The 17,087-nt window shown below is 50.1% G+C and overlaps 1 protein-coding gene across 5 annotated transcripts; it reads right to left on the bottom strand.

Annotated features, from left to right (window-relative positions):
* Positions 1–480: 480 nt before the first annotated feature.
* SUGP1 (SURP and G-patch domain containing 1) lies at positions 481–16,958 on the bottom strand. 5 transcript variants are annotated; one of them, XM_053372576.1, is made up of 14 exons: positions 16,934–16,958; positions 13,924–14,095; positions 13,232–13,335; positions 11,307–11,540; positions 10,365–10,488; positions 10,078–10,181; positions 7,795–7,918; positions 5,976–6,355; positions 4,689–4,795; positions 4,338–4,515; positions 3,329–3,435; positions 2,641–2,786; positions 1,946–2,075; positions 481–1,095 (listed from the first exon to the last, which is right to left on the bottom strand). In XM_053372576.1, the coding sequence occupies exons 2-14, from the start codon at positions 14,064–14,066 to the stop codon at positions 1,069–1,071; spliced, it is 1,908 nt and encodes a 635-aa protein (XP_053228551.1). In that variant the 5' UTR covers positions 14,067–14,095; positions 16,934–16,958; the 3' UTR covers positions 481–1,068. The 5 variants fall into 5 exon arrangements, with proteins under 5 accessions (XP_053228551.1, XP_053228550.1, XP_053228549.1 ...); XM_053372575.1 differs by lacking the exon at positions 16,934–16,958 and adding an exon at positions 15,616–15,740 and having other exon boundaries at positions 7,795–7,906; positions 10,078–10,139; XM_053372574.1 differs by lacking the exon at positions 16,934–16,958 and adding an exon at positions 15,616–15,740 and having other exon boundaries at positions 10,078–10,139.
* Between the last annotated feature and the right edge of the window lie 129 nt (positions 16,959–17,087).

A 17,087-nucleotide genomic window follows, 5' to 3' on the forward strand; every position in this document is an offset into this window, starting at 1 on the left:
GAGAGAGAAAGGAAGGAGAGATTCTCGACTAAAACAGCAGAGAATGAGATGTATATTGGGGCAAGGGGGCTTCCCTAGACGTTTTGGGGAGGGAACGCCCGTCTCCGTTCCATCTCTCCACACCCCTGCCCCAAACTTTCTCCTTTGGGGGAGAACCTGGAGGCTTTTCAGCTTCCACTTCAGTGAGAATCCAGGCAGAGCGGGGACCCCTTGTTTCACTCAGTGTAGCAAGTAAACAAATTTCCATTCCTAGCAAAATGGGGGGTGGAGGGAAGAGGGATTGTCTGCCCTCCAAAACAGGATCTACCATCGCCCAAAAGGTTCTGCTCCACCGCTAGGTGAAAAGTGACGCCCTTGGCAGGAACAGCCCTGAATGGGGTCGTGAAAGCCACTGGTATCACCCCATGACCCCCGCCCCCAAGCAAGAGTGTGTACACCCCCTCGCTCTGGCTGCTCCCCCTACACTAATATTGTGGCCTGATTTATTTTATTGAAAAGAGAATGTGTGTGTGTGGGGGGGAAGAGTCCAAATCTCCCCACTGCCTCTCTCCAGAGGTGGCCCCCTGGCACCCCCTGCCCCCTGCTTCTATGTGGGTCAAAATGCCCTCGCTTGCTCTACCCTGCACCAGCACAGGAGGAACCTCTCTGGGCAATCAGAGCGAAAGGACTGCCCCAAATCAAGTGTGTGTTTGTGTGTTACTCAGCCAATATATCTGAAGACATTCCCAAACACACAACCCCACCCACCTCACTCCTGACAGCCCCCCGGGGAGCGATAGCTCGGGGTGGGGGTTGACTTCCAAACCCTCTCACCCAAATCCAGCTACAGGAATCCCCAAGGCTGCTTCTTTACTTGGGGGGTAGACAACAATAACAGCGCAGCCCCCTCCCCATGATTGCTATGGGCTGGGCAAACGAGACCGGTCTTGAGTTTTTTAAAAACAAGAGTGCTTTCAAAGGAAAAGCGGGGTGGTGTTGGGGGCAGAGATGTCGATTCCATAAACGCAACACAGTAAACCAACCAACCGACGATTTGAAAAGAGGGGAGGAAAAGCAGGTCGCTGGGTCTCAGTAGTACGGACGTCTGGGATTGTTCTGTAGTGGGGGAAGAGGAAGAAAACATGGTCAGAGGACGAGTTAGGAGGACTAAGGGGAGCACAGGAGAGCCTCAGTCCCCTCCCCCCAACATCCACCTCCGCAGAGAAAAGATGACAAGTGGCCTGGGTGGGATGTGGGTGCGGACTGGCAGCCTGCGCACGAAACCTGACAATCCTTCCCTACGGGTGCCAAGAGAAGAGGGACCCCTCTGTGTAGTTCCAGCTCTCTCACAAACTTCGAGGGCGGGGCCTGCAGTAGGGCTGTGTGATATTATCATCCAAAACCAGTTTGAAGTCCATATTGTGATATCGGTTTCATACTATTAGACCTGGCAATATATCACAAATCATGGTGTGTGTTACGACTGGGCGATATATTGTCCAAAATGGGTTTGAAGTCCACATCATGATCCTGGTTTCATAACCGCTGACCTGGCAATGTATTGTGAATCGTGATGTGCGTGCGCGCACTATGCAAAAATCACAACGTGGGGAAAACCGTGAAGCCAACCAACGCCTCTACATAGCTCCATCCTTATTTCCGACACTGATATATATATCGTGATGTTTAGCTGGCAATATATCACAAAGCTGAAAACCAGATTATCGCCCAACCCTGAGAGGCAGAGAAGCAACTCATTCTAGGTCTGCTCCCATCCTCCTCCCTGCCGCCTTAAGTGAAGGGCAGCACTGAGATTAGAGGAGTGAAGGAAGTTGGTAGGTGGGGCTGCCCCCTGGGCTGCATGTCAGTGACCAGGCTGGCAGGGCTGCAGCAGGCCCTGTCAGTGGGGCAGGGGTTAGAAGGTGGTGGCAGAGGGTTAAGAAGAATGAGGTCCAGGCGATCTCACCAGCGGGTTGGGCCGGAATCTGTAGGCCAGCATCATCCTCTTGCGGAACGCTTCGTATTCATCGTCCTCCTTGGTCAGGTCGGCAGGGCGGTCGATCCCAAACCCCGCCCCGTCTACTGCTGTCACGCCCCTGTTTCAAGGAAGAAAAAGAGGCTAAGTTGATTTTCCATGGGTGCTTATTAGGAAAGGATTCAGAAGCTGACTTGTACCAGGGACAGATTCTTACCACCCGACAGGCAAGGCACATGCTCCACCAACAGAGCTTCCAGATTGGTGTTGGCATCCATCTGTCTCAAGAGACAATGGAGTGTGCCTCTGGGGGTGAAGCCAAGCTGCTGTGTGAGCAGCACCGAAGTGGCCTCCCTGGGTCACGTCCAGGAAGGCACCGTATGGGGGAAGGCCGTATCTTCCTATATACATAAGAACGTGAGGTTGTTGTCATGGTGCAGTTCACGTAGCTGCCAGTCGGTGGCCACGCCAACTCCTGCACGATGGCAGGCAGGAGAGAGAGAACACTGTTGGGGGTACAAAGGAGCTCGGGGCGAACAGAGGGGACAGGTGACGGGCGAAAGGGAGGGTTGGTCTGGTGTAGGAGGGAAAGGGGTTGGTGGGGAGGTGAGTAGGAGTAGCAGACCCTAGTAAAAAAACAACAACCAAGAGGAGGTGGAGGAGAGAGATGGAGACAAGGTGCATACTTGTTGACGGGGGCCTTGATGCCCTGCTTCTCAGAGCCCAGGCCTTCGCCCTCCTTCCAGCCCATCTTCATCAACATTTGGAAACCGATGTTCTCCACCGTCACCTTGAACTCCTTGTATTCGGAGTAGTCTGGCTCGCGACCTTCCTGTGAGGTTAAAGAAAACCAGGGGGCTTTGCATTGTGAAGGAGAGCAAAGTCGGGGGGGTGTGTGTGCTGACTGCTTACAAAAGCTCTGGGGCACAGGTGCCTTGGATCACCTCCTAACGCCACCCCTGGAGGGTAGCCTCACTCGGCATTTGATTTCCTCGAGAGGAGGTGGAATGTGAAAGCTTCTCTGGAAAGGAGCAGCCAGCCAGGCACAAACAGAACCATTTCCCTCTCCACTACGGGCAGGGCTCAGGGCACTGTACTTGTTCAGTGGCAAGGGAACTGCCCTCTGCTCATGCTCAGGGGCAGTTCCAAACCAGGTCAAAGGCTTAATGAGAGCATAGGTGAAATCAAACTCTGCTGTTACTAACACTAAGAGATTTGCAGAATCCAGCAGAAGGATCTGTCCAGCCCAGTTTCTGGGATCCCACAAGGGAGACAGCACTCCCTGCAAGCTTGTTTCCGGCATGTGGCACTTAGAGGTGTGTGTGAGAGATGGGGAGGGGGGCCTGAAGAGCAGGGGGTGCAAAAGCATGTTACCTTCAGGGCCTTGAAGGTCTCCATGAACTTCTCCAGCTCGTCAGGTGGCAGGAAATCCCCAATGAAATGCTTCCCACGGCCCATTTGAGTCAGCTGCTCCGCCCACTCTGAGAGAGGAGGATGAAAGGACATGGGGGGGGGGGGAGAGGCAGACGGATTAAAAACAGCAGCCAAGCAGGTGCCCAGATGGGAAACCCAGAAGCAGGACCTGAGAATAAGAGCAACTCTCCACTCCTGGGATTTCCAGAAACGGAGAAGCATTGCTGCCTCTGACTGTGGAGGCAGAGCACAGCTACTGTGGCTGCAGCCGTTGATCGCCTGGCCCTCCGCCGTGAATTTGCCCAGTCCTCTTTTACAGCCACCTAAAGATGCACTGCTGCCTCCTGCGGAAGCGAGCTCCATAGTGAACACTGTGCTGTGTGGAGAGGCAGCACAACCTCAACTCTTCAAATGTGAAGTTCTTCTTTCATTGTTTTTTAAGGAACAAATGCACCAGCTGCTGAAAAAGCGAAGGGTCTTGTCGCCTTGCCAGTGTGGAAACTCTTCTGTGGATTAACCAGAAGGCATGCAAGAGACAAACCCCTTGAAGACCTGGGCAGCATTACAAGTCTGAAACCGGTGTGAGCCAGTGACACATTACGGCTCCCCAGCCACTGCCAGCACAACCTCCCTCCCGCCTGCCTGTGCTGTGCTGGCAGCAGCCGGCGATGTACTGCCAGCTCAAGTTGCCTTGATCAGCTGAGTCCCCTGCTTCTGGCTCACGACTCCTCTTGTGTGGCTTCCAGAAATGGGAATATGCAGAAGCGCCTAGTGCAGCCTTTCTCAACTTTGGGTCCCCAGATGTTGTTGAACTACAACTCCCATCACCCCTAGCTAGCAAGGCCAGAGCTCAGGGATGATGGGAGTTGTAGTCCAACAACATCTGGGGACCCAAGGTTGAGAAAGGCTGTACTAGGGCCTGCCATCCCATCTTGCCTACCACCAGGCCCCCGCTGCCAGACATACACACCTCTCGTCTTGTCCATCTCCATGCGCCTCAGCTGATGCTCCCAGGTGCCCAGCTCGCTGTCCACCTCCTCGTCGCTGTCATAGCCGGACTGGTGCTCCTTGACCGTCTTCTCCCACATGATCTGCATCTCCTGCATGGCCTGCTTGTGCTTCATGATCATGTCGTACATCTGCTGCATCTGGGGGCGGGTGGAGAAAGAAGAAGCCGTGACTGACGGGTGACAGAATGATGCTTTCCCCCACCCCTGCAGAAGTCGGACGGGCCCACCAAACTGGGCCCCCGCTTGAGGAAGACTCGAACTCTTGACGGCAGGTAGCGAGCACTGAGAGAGCGGAGATGTGAACCAGTTACCTCTTGCTGCTCCTTCAGCTGCTTCCTCTGGGCGTCCGAAAGCTCCGTCACCCCCACCAGCCCAACGGGCTTCCCCTTCTCATAGCCGAGGCCTTTGAGGTCCTGGACTGAAGACAAGGAGGAGAATTGGAAGGGTTAGCCCTGACTGCACACTGTGGGAGACAGTATCCCCCCCCCCTACTTCTATCTGTGCCCAACACAGGAAGCGATGGCCAGGAGGAGTGAGGTGGGGGAAGAAGGAGTCAAGAGATTAGATTCCTTTTTTCACATATACTGCAATAGCTCACAAGCTTAGTGTCAGGGCTGACACAGGTCAGCACGAAAGATGCCAGGCTTTCGTCAGTTCCTTTATTCAAGGAAACAGCATACGACTTAGCAACCCTTCCCAGGTGGTCTTGCCTCTATGGAGCCGTTGCCAGGACTGAAGGCCCTGCCCTCCACCCTCTCTAAGTCTCCTCCTCTCCCAGATGTTTCCCAAGCAGTCTCAAACTGTGCCTGCGCACCTCTGGCCTCTGTTTTGCCCTCCTCATTGTTCTGCGCATTCTCAAAGACTAGGGTGGAGGGAGCTTGTCACAGCCAGAAAGAGAGACTCCCTGGATTCTTCTGCAGCCTCTTGGGAACCGCCCCCCATTGCTTCAGCCTCAGAGTCTGAACTGCTCCCTGTCACAGCCTCTTCCTGCTCACGAAACCCTGTTGCTCTATCAGCATCCAGCACATCTTCCCAATCTTCTCCCTCTGACCTCTCCTGGGTGTCCCACCACCAACTCCCAGGCTCTGAGCCTCCCTCCTCTGGGGGTTCCCTGGCTGCTGCCTCCCACCAGTCTGTGACACACTTGGTGTCGCTATGCCCTGCCGACCCCATCAACAGTAGGCTGCTTCTAGCTGAGTTGGATTATACAAATGTATGGAAGAGAGGGCTATTGATGGCTACTAGCCATTATGGCTGTGCCCTGCCTCCGTGGTCCGAGGCAGTGATGCTTCTGAATTCCAGCTGCTCTTGTGCTCAGATCCTGCCTGCTGATTTCCCACCTGGTTGGCCACTGTGAGTGTGGGACCCTGGACTTAGATGGGTCTCCTTGGCCTGATTCAGCGGTCAGGCTCTTCCTAGATTCTTCTGACCCCTAAGAGGAGCCTCCATGGAGAGAGCCAGTCTACAACAGAATGGTGAGAAGGCTACAGCTGGCTGGCCAGTGTGGGAACAGGAGGGCCTCCCCTCTAAATCAGTCCAGGAGTGCCCTGGTCTCTAGGGATGAACAAAGCGCTGCCCGACCCGCAACCGCCACTCACCTGACAACGGGGTGGGCGAGGGGTCCTTGGTCTGCTGAGCGAGCTCTGGGGGAGGCAAGTCCACCTTCTCCTCTTCTGGGCCCCACCGGCTTTTCCTCTTTTTTTTGGTGGCAGGCGCAGGTGGCAGTGGCTGCGGTTGCGGGGGCTTTGCAGGAGGGGCGGCTGGTGTAGGCAGCAGTGCCACTGAGGAGGAGGAGGAGGAAGAGGAGGAGGAGGAGGAGGAAGAGGAAGGAGAGGGAGCCCCCTTGGGAGGAACTTTGCGTTTCAGGTTGGCTGCCGGGATGGGAGGGACCCCCTCGGCGTCGTCATTGGCTTTCCGGTATTCCTCCAGCTTCTGCCGGTAATACTTGTAGCCGGAGCTGCCAGGCTCATACAAAAATCTGCAGAAGGAGCATAAAGGTAAAGGGATCCCGAATGTTAGGTCCAGTCGTGGCTGACTCTGGGGTTGCAGCACTCATCTCGCTTTACTGGCCGAGGGAGCCGGCGTACAGCTTCCGGGTCATGTGGCCAGCATGACTAAGCCGCTTCTGGCGAACCAGAGCAGCGCACGGAAACGCCGTTTACCTTCCCACCAGAGTGATACCTATTTATCTACTTGCACTTCATGCTTTTGAACTGCTAGGTTGGCAGGAGCTGGGACCGAGCAATGGGAGCTCACCACGTCACAGGGATTCAAACTGCCAACCTTCTGATCGGCAAGCCCTAGGCTCTGTGGTTTAACCCACAGCACCACCTGCATCCCGCAAAAGGAGCGTACAAAGGGAAGAAAATCTATTTCAAATAAATTTATTATTATTATTATTATTATTATTAATAATAATAATAATAATAATAATAATAATAATAATTTCATTAATAATTTTTGTTGGATTTTTAAGAACGAGAACAATGAATGTCACATTTTTCCAACAAGAACTGTTCAAAACATGGAAGTTGGAAATCTCCCACAATGGTAATGTTCGAAATACCCGATTTGGTGTTAAACTCAATGGAATATAAAAAAATAGTCAAAGAATGCAGCGAGCTACACATAATATATACCAAATCCTGAAGCATGTAAAAAAATAAAAATGAAACAAAACTGAAATACTGTGCAAAACTTTAAAAAATGATGCACTGAGATGAAGTAATAAAATTAAGTACCGTATTTTTCGCCCTATAGGACGCATTTTTCCCCCTCCAAAAATGAAGGGGAAATGTGTGTGCGTCCTATGGGGCGAATGCAGGCTTTCGCTGAAGCCTGGAGAGCGAGAGGCATCGGTGCGCACCGACCCCTCGCTCTCCAGGCTTCAGGAAGCTATCCGCAAGCCGTGGGAGCCCGCGCTGGGCTCCCGCTGCTTGCGGAGAGTTGCCTGCATGACGAAGGCTGGGCGCGCTGAGCCCAGCGCCCCCAGACTTCGCGCACCTCTTCGCAAGCTGCGGGAGCCCTGCGCTGGGCTCCCGCTGCTTGCCGAGAGTTGCCTGTTCTGGGGGCTGGGGTCGGGGGAAGCTCAGGCTTCCCCAGCCCTGCGCCTGGGGGGGAAAAATAATTCCCCCCCTTTATTTCCCCCCCAAAAAACTAGGTGCGCCTTATGGGACAGTGCGTCCTATAGGGCGAAAAATACGGTAACCATTATTCAAAATATTCAAACAGCTGTGGCGCCACCTAGTGATATAAGGGCTGTTATGGCAAGTGGATTGATTAAAATGAAAAAATTCCCTTTTTTCCTCACAGGTGAGCCTAGTTCACCAAAGAAAGGTGGGTAGGAGGTTTAGGAGATTTATGCCAACCATACACTTTCCTCATTGCTTCGTTGTTACATTTATATACCCTCCGCACCTGAAGGACTGGTTCTCACGGTGGTTCTTCAGGGCGACCATTTCCACCACGGGGCCCCCGTCGGCAACGAACCTGGCGAGCTTCTCAGCACAGTCCTTGGTCTCTTCGTCGTCTGGAGGCGAAACTTTAAGCAGGCTGTCAGTACGGTGCCCCCAACTCACATACCCAACAGCCACAAGCTCTTAATCTGGCTTTAAGGAACCCCGGGAGGGGAGGGGACGGAATAAGCGGGAAGAGGAGGGTTTAAAATTTCTCTTTCTCAGTCTGTTTCTTGCCTTTTCGCCTCCCCACTTTGATCACAAACAGAAAAGGAGGAAATAATGCCGGCTGCACTCAGAACAGATCCACAGGTAAGTCCCAATATTGTCAACTGCTCCCTGGGGGCAGTGGGGCTACCGGGGGGGGGGGTGCTAAGAAGGAAGGGGGTGGCAGAGGTGTAAATGACTCTCAGCCTTTGAAAAGCTGGTTTCCCCGGATCAATACCCAGAGAGGTTTAACCTTCAACCCCACTTCACAGGGCACTCTGAGAATTGTCACTCTTTGAAGGGAATAATGTACTTCCAGCCCCCTTAATGAACTACAGCTCCCAGAAGAAGCCAAGACTGTATGCAGTGCTCTCAGGGCACTTTAAATGTATGGTCTCAGAGCATAACCACTGACATTAACTGCCTCATTGTGCACATAAAAGGGCCTGGAAAAAACTCTGGTGGCTCAGAAACACCCAGAGGGCAAGAGGTTGCTCACTCCTGGCACAGATATACCCCCTCCTGGTTCTCCCCACCCCACCCTGGTCTGTTACACAAGCAGCGGCACTCACACCTGCAAACCAGAAGGCAGACAGGCATGCTAGACTAAGGTTGTCACCCTGTCTGAAGGAATCTGTGCCCAATTCATTGTATGGGTTTTCAGGAGGTTGGTCTACTGACTAAATGTCACATCTGGTAAACACCTAAGCCTGGCTGCTGCTCAGAGTCAGTGATGCGTCCGAATGCCAGTTGCCAGAACCTACAGGAGGGGAGAGGGCTCTTGCGCTCAGATCCTGCTTGTGGGTTTCCCCATGGGGCACCTTGCTGGCAAGTTAGGGCAAGATGGTGAACTAGATCTTTTGCACGCCCTCCTCTTGCTCTGAAACACCCAAAATCCATATTCTTCACAAACAGTTTTCATTTTGACAAGCTTTTCCAGCTTGAGGTCTGCCTTAGGAGTTTTCATTCAAATTGCTTAAACCTACCTTCACAGCAGGTTTCCTAGACTGCTTTTAAAAACTATTTTTAGCTGTCTTTATGGTACGTCTGTGAATGGCCAAAAGACACGCATAGCAAGCAAATTAATTGTTAGTGCTTTGCAGGGGACTGAACTATTACTATTATTTACAGTGCTATGATTCTATGACCTGAGTGCAAGAGCAACTCTCCCCTCCTGCCGTTTCCAGCAACTGGTACAGAGAAGCATTTACTGCCTCTGAAAATATTAACAACAACAATACAAAATGTTGTAAACTATTTTTGATTGGTGCTTTGCACCCTGAAGGCAGGATATTAGTTCTTCAAGAAATAATTAAGGGTGGATCAAGAGTTAGGCATGCCCAGAGCAGGTCCCCTGGAGACACTAGGCCTCAAGTGAGCCGCCATCGATTCCAACAGATCTGAGCCAAAAGCAGCTAACAGCAACCCAAACCATGTCTACTCAGAAATAAGTTGTTCTGAATTCAATGGGGCTTCCTCTCAGGTTATGAGGGGTTAGGGTAGCAGCCAAATTATCTTTTCTTAAAAAACTAAAACTAAAAATCTGCGGCTTGATTTATCAGTAGATCAATCTACTGTTGTTGTTGGTTTTTTTTTTTAAAGAAAGCTCTCAGCTCTAATATCATCAACACCAAACTTCACCCTCCAGATGTTTTGGCAGGCACAATGGTGTATTGTGGGAGTTGTAGTCCAAAATGTCTGTGCTGCCTGGGGCTGATGGAAGTCATAGTGCAAAACATCTGGAGGGTGCCATGCTAGCCAGGCTGATCTCTATACACAACCAGCCCGTAGCCCAGACCTTTCCAAACTGTGAGTCATGACACACTAGTGTGTTGACTGCAGTGTGTAGGTGTGTTCCTCCCAGGGCTGGAAAGGGGTTAGTTTAACCTCCGGTTTGCTAGCAAAACTGAATTACTGTGTCACAAAACGATGCCTGTCTTAAAAGTGCGTCACCAAAATGAATAGTTTGGAGAGTTCTGCCTATAAAAAGATAGCTAACGCAAGAACTGCTGGAGGGGAGCAATGACCCTCGCCTTACCTTTCTGGAAAGAGGCCTCTTCTGGATCTTGACCCTTCTTCCACATTTCCGCCAGCTTTTTCCTGTAATACAGAAACTCCGGACTGTTCTTATCGTGCAGGAATCTGAAGGGTGCGAGAGAAAAAAGGGCATTAAGGGGGATCGGGTCTTGGAAGCGTCCTAGTGTAAAAGGTGCACAGCAGAAGAGGTGGATAGCAACAAGCATGGAGGGGAGTCAAGGGCTGTCCTTGGCTTCCTGCACCATGACTGACCACACAAGGGAGGAACAAGAACAGCAGCAAACGTACGCAAAAGTCGGGTTGTCCTTGCAGTCCTCGAGCGCCACCTTCTCCAGATCGGGGCCCCCTTCCGCCACGACCCTGGCCAGCTTCTCCACCACTCGGCGAGTCCGGGTGTCCTCTGGGGGACAAACTTTAAGCAGGCTGTCAGTACTGGGGCTCAACTCACACACCCAACAGGCACATTACCTCTTTAAGAACCACAGCAGTAGGCCCACGAGACGGCGGGGGAGAAGGAGGGAGCGGGGTGGGTGGAACGAGGAGAAAGAGGATGAAACGATGGAACCACAGCAGGCAGCAACCTAAGCCTGATGCTTTCAATACGGGGGTGGGGGTGGGGAGGAAGGCGCAGGCACGCAGGACTGACCTACCAAGACCTACTGAACACTGGGGCAGCTGTGTCTACGCTGTATTGTTTTTGGTTTTATTTTGTAAACCTCCTTGTTATTGTTTGTACAATTGCCTGGTTCACACAGTTTACTCAACTATGGTATATCAACTATATCAAACCACAGTTTACTCAACCGTGAACTATCAAACCATGGTTTTCTCAACTACAGTATATCAAGCCATGGTTTACTCAACTGTGGTCTAAACTACACCCTCCCAGCTCACTTCCCTTTTGTGTTGCGTCCCTTTAAGACTGTAGGCCTAAGGGCAAAGACTCAGTGATGTGTTAGGTCCATCCTAAAAGCCCTTTTTGGGCTCAAGTGTGGGATTAATCAATAAATAAGGCTGGGGCATGGGGAGAGGGTGTTGGTCCTGACCTGGACATGTGCCTCCCTCTCAAGGCATGTTTTTAACTGCTTTTACAACACTGAGTGGAATTTTAAGCGCTCAAACAAATTAAGTATCTTTTCAGCTGGCCAGAATCCCCCTTTGGAAAAACGACGGGAAGCTGTGCAGGGCAGAGGGCCCTGTTCCCTTGCTTTGTAAAGAAACGCCACTTACTTTTTATCTCCAGCCACTGCTCATAGTCTTCCTCCTCATCCTCATCGTCTGGCGACTGGAAAACACTGAGGCGGTTGGTCACGGGCGTCTGCTTGGAATGGGTGTAGTTCTTGACCTGGTTCAGCATGCTGGTGACACTCAGGTTGGGGCGCTTCCCGCTCAGTGAGGGCTTCTTTGCGGTGCTGGCAGCCGGGGGGGTTGCCGCAGAGGCCTTGGCAGAGCTGGAGGAAGCGTCTGGAGGGGTGGGGAGACAGAGGCTGACATTACAGTCATACCTCAGGTTAAATATGCTTCGAGTTGAGCGCATTCGAGTTGCGCTCCTCGGCAACACGGAAGTAACGGAGCGTGTTACTTCTGGGTTTCGCCACTTGCACATGCGCAGATGCTCAAAATGACGTCACGCGCATGCGCAGAAGCGGCAAAAAGCAATGCGCATGTGCGCAGACGCGCCGTCGCTAGTTACATTTAGCTCTAGATATGAACGGGCTCCAGAACGGATCCCGTTCGTATCTAGAGGTACCACTGTATTGTTATTATTCTTAACTAAATTTATACACTGCTCTTCCTCAACAGACCACAGGGCAGTTTACAACATGTCATGAATTGGAAGAATGACAGGGAGGAGGAAGAGGACCCCGGCAAGGGGTGTACTTGGGACACACTGGGGATGGAGGATGGCGAGGGGATGGGGGGGTCAGTGCACAGGAACCAAAGCAGCAGGACCCACTGCAAGAGCCAGAGGGGCCCGTGTTCCCACAAACATAGCAGGCTCTGAGGCGTAGGGAGCAGCAGGAGGGTCACTCCAGAAGGCTGAGGAAGCAAGGATCCACAGCCCAGCTCCCTAGCTGTCCAGGTGGGGCTTGCTAGCTCTGGAAGGAGGGATGTGATTTCCTCAGTTGGAGTAGGCTTGGAGCAGGTGAGGGTCACATGCCTCACGAAGCCCAGATGTTGCATTCAGCATGGAAAGTACAAAAGTGAAGCAGAGCTGAGGTGCTGGGTATGCTCAACTACCTATGTTGGCAGACCCTGGCTTCAGTGCTCCTGGACCTCTACGGGACTGGGTTTTGGTTTTGGCTCTGGGCTGTATCCTGACTGCTGGATTTGAGACTTGGCTCTGACTTTGAACTTCATTCCTGACCTTTGGACTTGTGTGGATTGACCCTTGGACTTGGCATACTGGCCTGCTGCCAGGTACACCACGGGTTCAGGACACAACATACAACACAAGATAAATATAATAGTAGTAAAACAAACAAACAAACAAAAACACCTCAACCACCCACCCCTCACGCTGCTTTAAAAGGACATTGTTTAAAAGCCAAAGGTCTGGGTGTAGAGGAATGCTCTCCCCTGGTGCCTAAAGATATGTCACAAAGGTGCCATGTGAGCCTCTCTGGAGAGAGCACCCTACAAACAGGAAGCCCCCACAAAGAAGGTGCATAAATTACATGTGGCGAAAAGCTCAGAGGATCCTGAAAAAGTCCATGCTGTCTGGGGACAACTTAATCATGTATATAGCCAATACCTGGACTCCCTCTCCATGGTACAATGTAAAATTTAGCTTACCTAATGGTCTGCTCACTTGATTTAAATTTCTTCCTGATATACTACACTGTTTCTTTTTTTTTTGTATTTGTACTTCTGCAAATTTTTTTGCATTGATTTGTTTGACTTCAATAAAAGTTGAAAGAAAAAAGAAAACGGGTTTCTTTGAGAGGGCTGGTGCACGAGTGTGTGCAGAAACTCACTCTACTGCATAGAAGGAAAAAATTGACATTCATTGCCCTGCCTGCTATTGACATGTGGCCCCCAAAAGATCTGTCCAGAAGAGAACATGGCTCTTTGTGCTGAAAGAAATTCCCTGCCCTTGGAACTTACAACAGGCACACAGAATTGGCAGAGTGGACTCAGGAACAAGTGCTTACCGCTGCCCAACTTCTCCTTCTGAAGCTTGAGGAACTGCTGGAGGAAACTCCCATCATTGGCAAATTTGTTGGAAACAGAGCTTTCTCCATCTCCGCTGTCATCACTGTGGGGTTAAAGGGGGAGGAGGTTAGAGGCCACAGCGCTGCTGTGGAGCACAGCTTCCCCCACCAGCAAAAAATAATAATAATCCAATAACTAAGACTCCCTCCCTTCGCAAATTAAGCCTATGCTCATTCTTACGGAGTTCTATCACTGTTTTCAAAAGACTCACAAAAGGAGGACTGTGTGTCCTCGGTTGCCATCCCATCCCCTTGACTTCCACGTGATCTGTGTGCTGATGCCACAAGACTGGAAGGAAGCTCAGAGCGACTGCTCATGCCAGGAATATCTGGCCCCTGGCAGATGCTGAGCAGGAGATTGCATCAAAACAGCCTCATAATCTGATTGCTAAATCTTGAGCATCAGGAATAATTTAAGGCTCAATTCACACCTGAGGCAAATGCAGTCAGCCTCTCCTCAGAGGTCAGCTGGAATGGGACATGAGAAGAGCAGGGACTCACTCAGAGACACTTACTTTGTGTATTTATTAGACTTATGCGCTTTCCTGCATCCTCTGGCCCCATCACACAGGCATTGCCTGCCCATTGCTCCCAGCCTATCAGAAAGGTATGAACAATGCAATCCTACGTACTCGCTGGCCTGCGAGGCCTGCTTACTAGCCAAATGGCTGCGCTTGGCTTGACGCTCCAGCTTGGCCTCGATCTCCCGCTTCTTTTGGGCGATCAGCTTCTCCTGGTGGAGGATGTTCACATTGGTCTTCTCCGATTTGGGCATCGTGATGCCAAACCACCGGCTGGTTTTCCCTGGCCGAGAAGAAGGGGCACCAGAAGAAAACAAAAGAAATTATATTAACCCTTCATATAATCATTGCAAAGGGAAAGAGGTTCAAAGGACATCTGTTACAACCCTCAGCTGAAAGCAGGATCTGGCATGTACATGAGTCAAAACAATGGTCCAAATAGCTAAGCACTGCCTACACTGACTGGCAGTGGCTCTTGCCAGGATTTCAGACAGCCTGAAGATGTCAGGGATTGAGTCCTGTGTTAAGAAATTCAGATATATAAGCTAGGAGCCAAACGGCTCCTCAAACAAAGGTTACAGCTGCCAAACCAAAACGTCTAGTTGCCATTTTTGGGCATGATGGCTCTAAAATCTTATTTTTTCAAAGGATGGACTGAATGTGATTGATTCTCTATTAAACATCTGGCTAGTTTAGAGGACAACTTTGAGCTAGGTTAAGAACTCTGAGAACTTAAAGAAGAAAAGTCACTTTATCCCAGGACAGTCCACATATCTATTGGCCTATTCCGACCTCTTTTTCTTAAAAGTGAGAAGGACGATTCATAATGTAAGAATATCCTTCACAACTCTGAGCAGGGCAGTGGGGTAAGCAAAGACAAGCGACAATTACAGTGGTACCTCTGGTTACAAATGTAATCCGTTCCGGAGGTCCGTTCTTAACCTGAAACCGTTCTTAACCTGAGGTACCACTTTAGCTAATGGGGCCTCCCGCTGCCACCGCACAATTTCTGTTCTCATCCTGAGGTAAAGTTCTTAACCTGAGGTACTACTTCCAGGTTAGCAGAGTCTGCAACCCAAAGAATTTGTAACCCTAAGCATTTGTAACAGGAGGTACCACTGTAACTATGATGTTGTTCACTGCTCCTGCTCAGGCTGCACAGAAAAAGCATCTTGGTTCCAGAAATTCGTTCTCTATTGTGCAGATAAAATATAACAGATAGAATTCTACAGGATGCTGTATTGGTGAGTGAAAACAGCTCAGATCCAGTGATTCCCCAGATGGGGGGGGGAGACGTCAGCACCGTCCTGGCACTTGGGCATCTTCACTTGGTTGCAAGTGGTCAAAAGGCAGGTGCAAAATGAATACAGTGGTACCTCGGGTTACAGACGCTTCAGGTTAAGAACAGTTTCAGGTTAAGAACAGGCCTCCAGAACGAATTAAGTTCTCAACCCGAGGTACCACTGTACTTAAAATGTTTAGTATTGTTAAGACGCTTTGGACTGCCTCGGGTGAAATGAAGCGGCTAACGAATTTAATTATTATTATTAATAGTAGTAGTAGTAGCAACAGTAACAATAATAACGACGAGACCTGCAATAATAGCTTGGCGACCCCCAAAGCAGCCGCAGCAGCAGAGAAAGAGCTTGGAAGGCCCAGCGAAGGGAGAGAAAGGGGTTGTTTTTTTAATTCGTGGGGGCCCAGTGGGGAGGGAGGGAGGGAGAAGAGGGGGAGGGAGAAGGGAGTGGGGCGGGGGGGGCTTACCTGGCTGGAAAGGGGCGGGGCGGGGGAGGGCAGACTCACCTGGCGCATCTTTGCTGCCGTCCATCGCTCTCAGGATGCCCCACCCTTCTCCCACAATGCACCGCGCGGAAAGCCCGCCGCCAGCGTCGTTGACGCAGGCGCGTTGCATTCGGGGGGGGCCGGAGAGGAGAAAGGAGAGGCAAGATGGTCGCGCCTGGATGGATGCCGGGAATTGTAGTCCACGCCTGGTTGAGGGGGTGGGGGAATGCGGGGAAAGCAGGGAGGTGAAGAAGGCGGTCTTTTCAGGCCAGCAGCATCTCTGAGGATTCTTAACATCGGCTTCGGCTGCTGCTGGAGGCATAATAAAGCAGCCAGGGAGCGGGAGACGGGGCGGACTACGATTCCCGGCAAGCGCTGCGCGGGGGGTTGAGATATACTGGGGAGGAAGAAAGCTGCTCTCGCGAGACTTGGAGACGCAATGAAAGGAGAGGAAGGCGCTCTCGCGAGTTTTGTGGAAATTAAGCTTCCCCTCCCCATTCCTCAGTGTAGTTTGCTAAGGGAGGACTACAATTCCCATGAGGCGAAGGGAACTGGGAGAAAATACTCCTGCATAGTAATGTCCGATGATATTGAGTCATACTAATATTTAGCAATATTATTAAAATAATCGCATTTATTTTGACTGAGGACATTTGGCCATTTGAACGTCAAGGAGGACGTTCCCTACCGTTTAGAAACAATTATATACGAGGAACTATGTACAACTGTAGCTAGCAGGTTTTTTAATATTACTGTACTGTATTTCGTATAATAGCGTACTATAATATTATGGTAAATATGTACTATTATCTGCTATAACTACAGTATTATTATAATAGAAAAATATAATAGGATATTTCTATCGTTTTGGTATTTTATATATTTTCATCGTTTTAATATTTTAACTTTTGTATGTTTTAAATAGGGTTGTTTTCTTGATTATACCGTTTTATTTTGTAAACCGCTTTGAAATTATGAAATCAATGAAATATAGAAATACTATATGCACTATATTATAATCCTTGAATGTTGCTAAATTTTTATCCTCGAAAGGATTATAATTTAAATCCTTATGTATTGCATTACGAAAAATAGTTAACATTTCTATCTTGGGAAGTGAACACCGAACTAACACAGCACCACTCTTTAAAGTTAAAAACAATTGTTAAAATTAAATGAAGGCTGAAAACAATTCAAGTTTACAATGTAAATTGTTATAGGAGGGCAATGAAATTTGTAGTATTAATTTTTTGTTGTTAAATCCCGGACCACACGCACCAAAAAGTTAGAATAAAAAATAAAAACATTAAAAACGTATTTTATTTTATTTTAAACTAACCAGGCTGACTCCAAAACCACCAGATGTGCCACAGTTTTGTGGGGAGGCGGCACACAAATAAAAAATGAAACAGAAATAATAAAAAGACAGAAATACTGTACACAAAGCGTCAGCCGGTGTGCGGAAGAAAGTCTCGCGAGAGGAGCGCATCTCC

The sequence above is a fragment of the Podarcis raffonei genome, chromosome 18 (genome assembly GCF_027172205.1).
Source record: "Podarcis raffonei isolate rPodRaf1 chromosome 18, rPodRaf1.pri, whole genome shotgun sequence".
Taxonomy (NCBI): Eukaryota; Metazoa; Chordata; class Lepidosauria; order Squamata; family Lacertidae; genus Podarcis; species Podarcis raffonei.

Excerpts from the sequence above, each read along its gene's own strand:
- SUGP1 (XM_053372572.1), bottom strand. The coding sequence starts at position 15,724 with ATGCAACGCGCCTGCGTCAACGACGCTGGCGGCGGGCTTTCCGCGCGG. Across the intron at positions 11,541-13,231 it reads GAAGGAGAAGTTGGGCAGCG|ACGCTTCCTCCAGCTCTGCC; the intron begins GTAAGCACTTGT and ends CCACCCCTCCAG. Across the intron at positions 10,489-11,306 it reads GCAGTGGCTGGAGATAAAAA|TTTGTCCCCCAGAGGACACC; the intron begins GTAAGTGGCGTT and ends GCCTGCTTAAAG.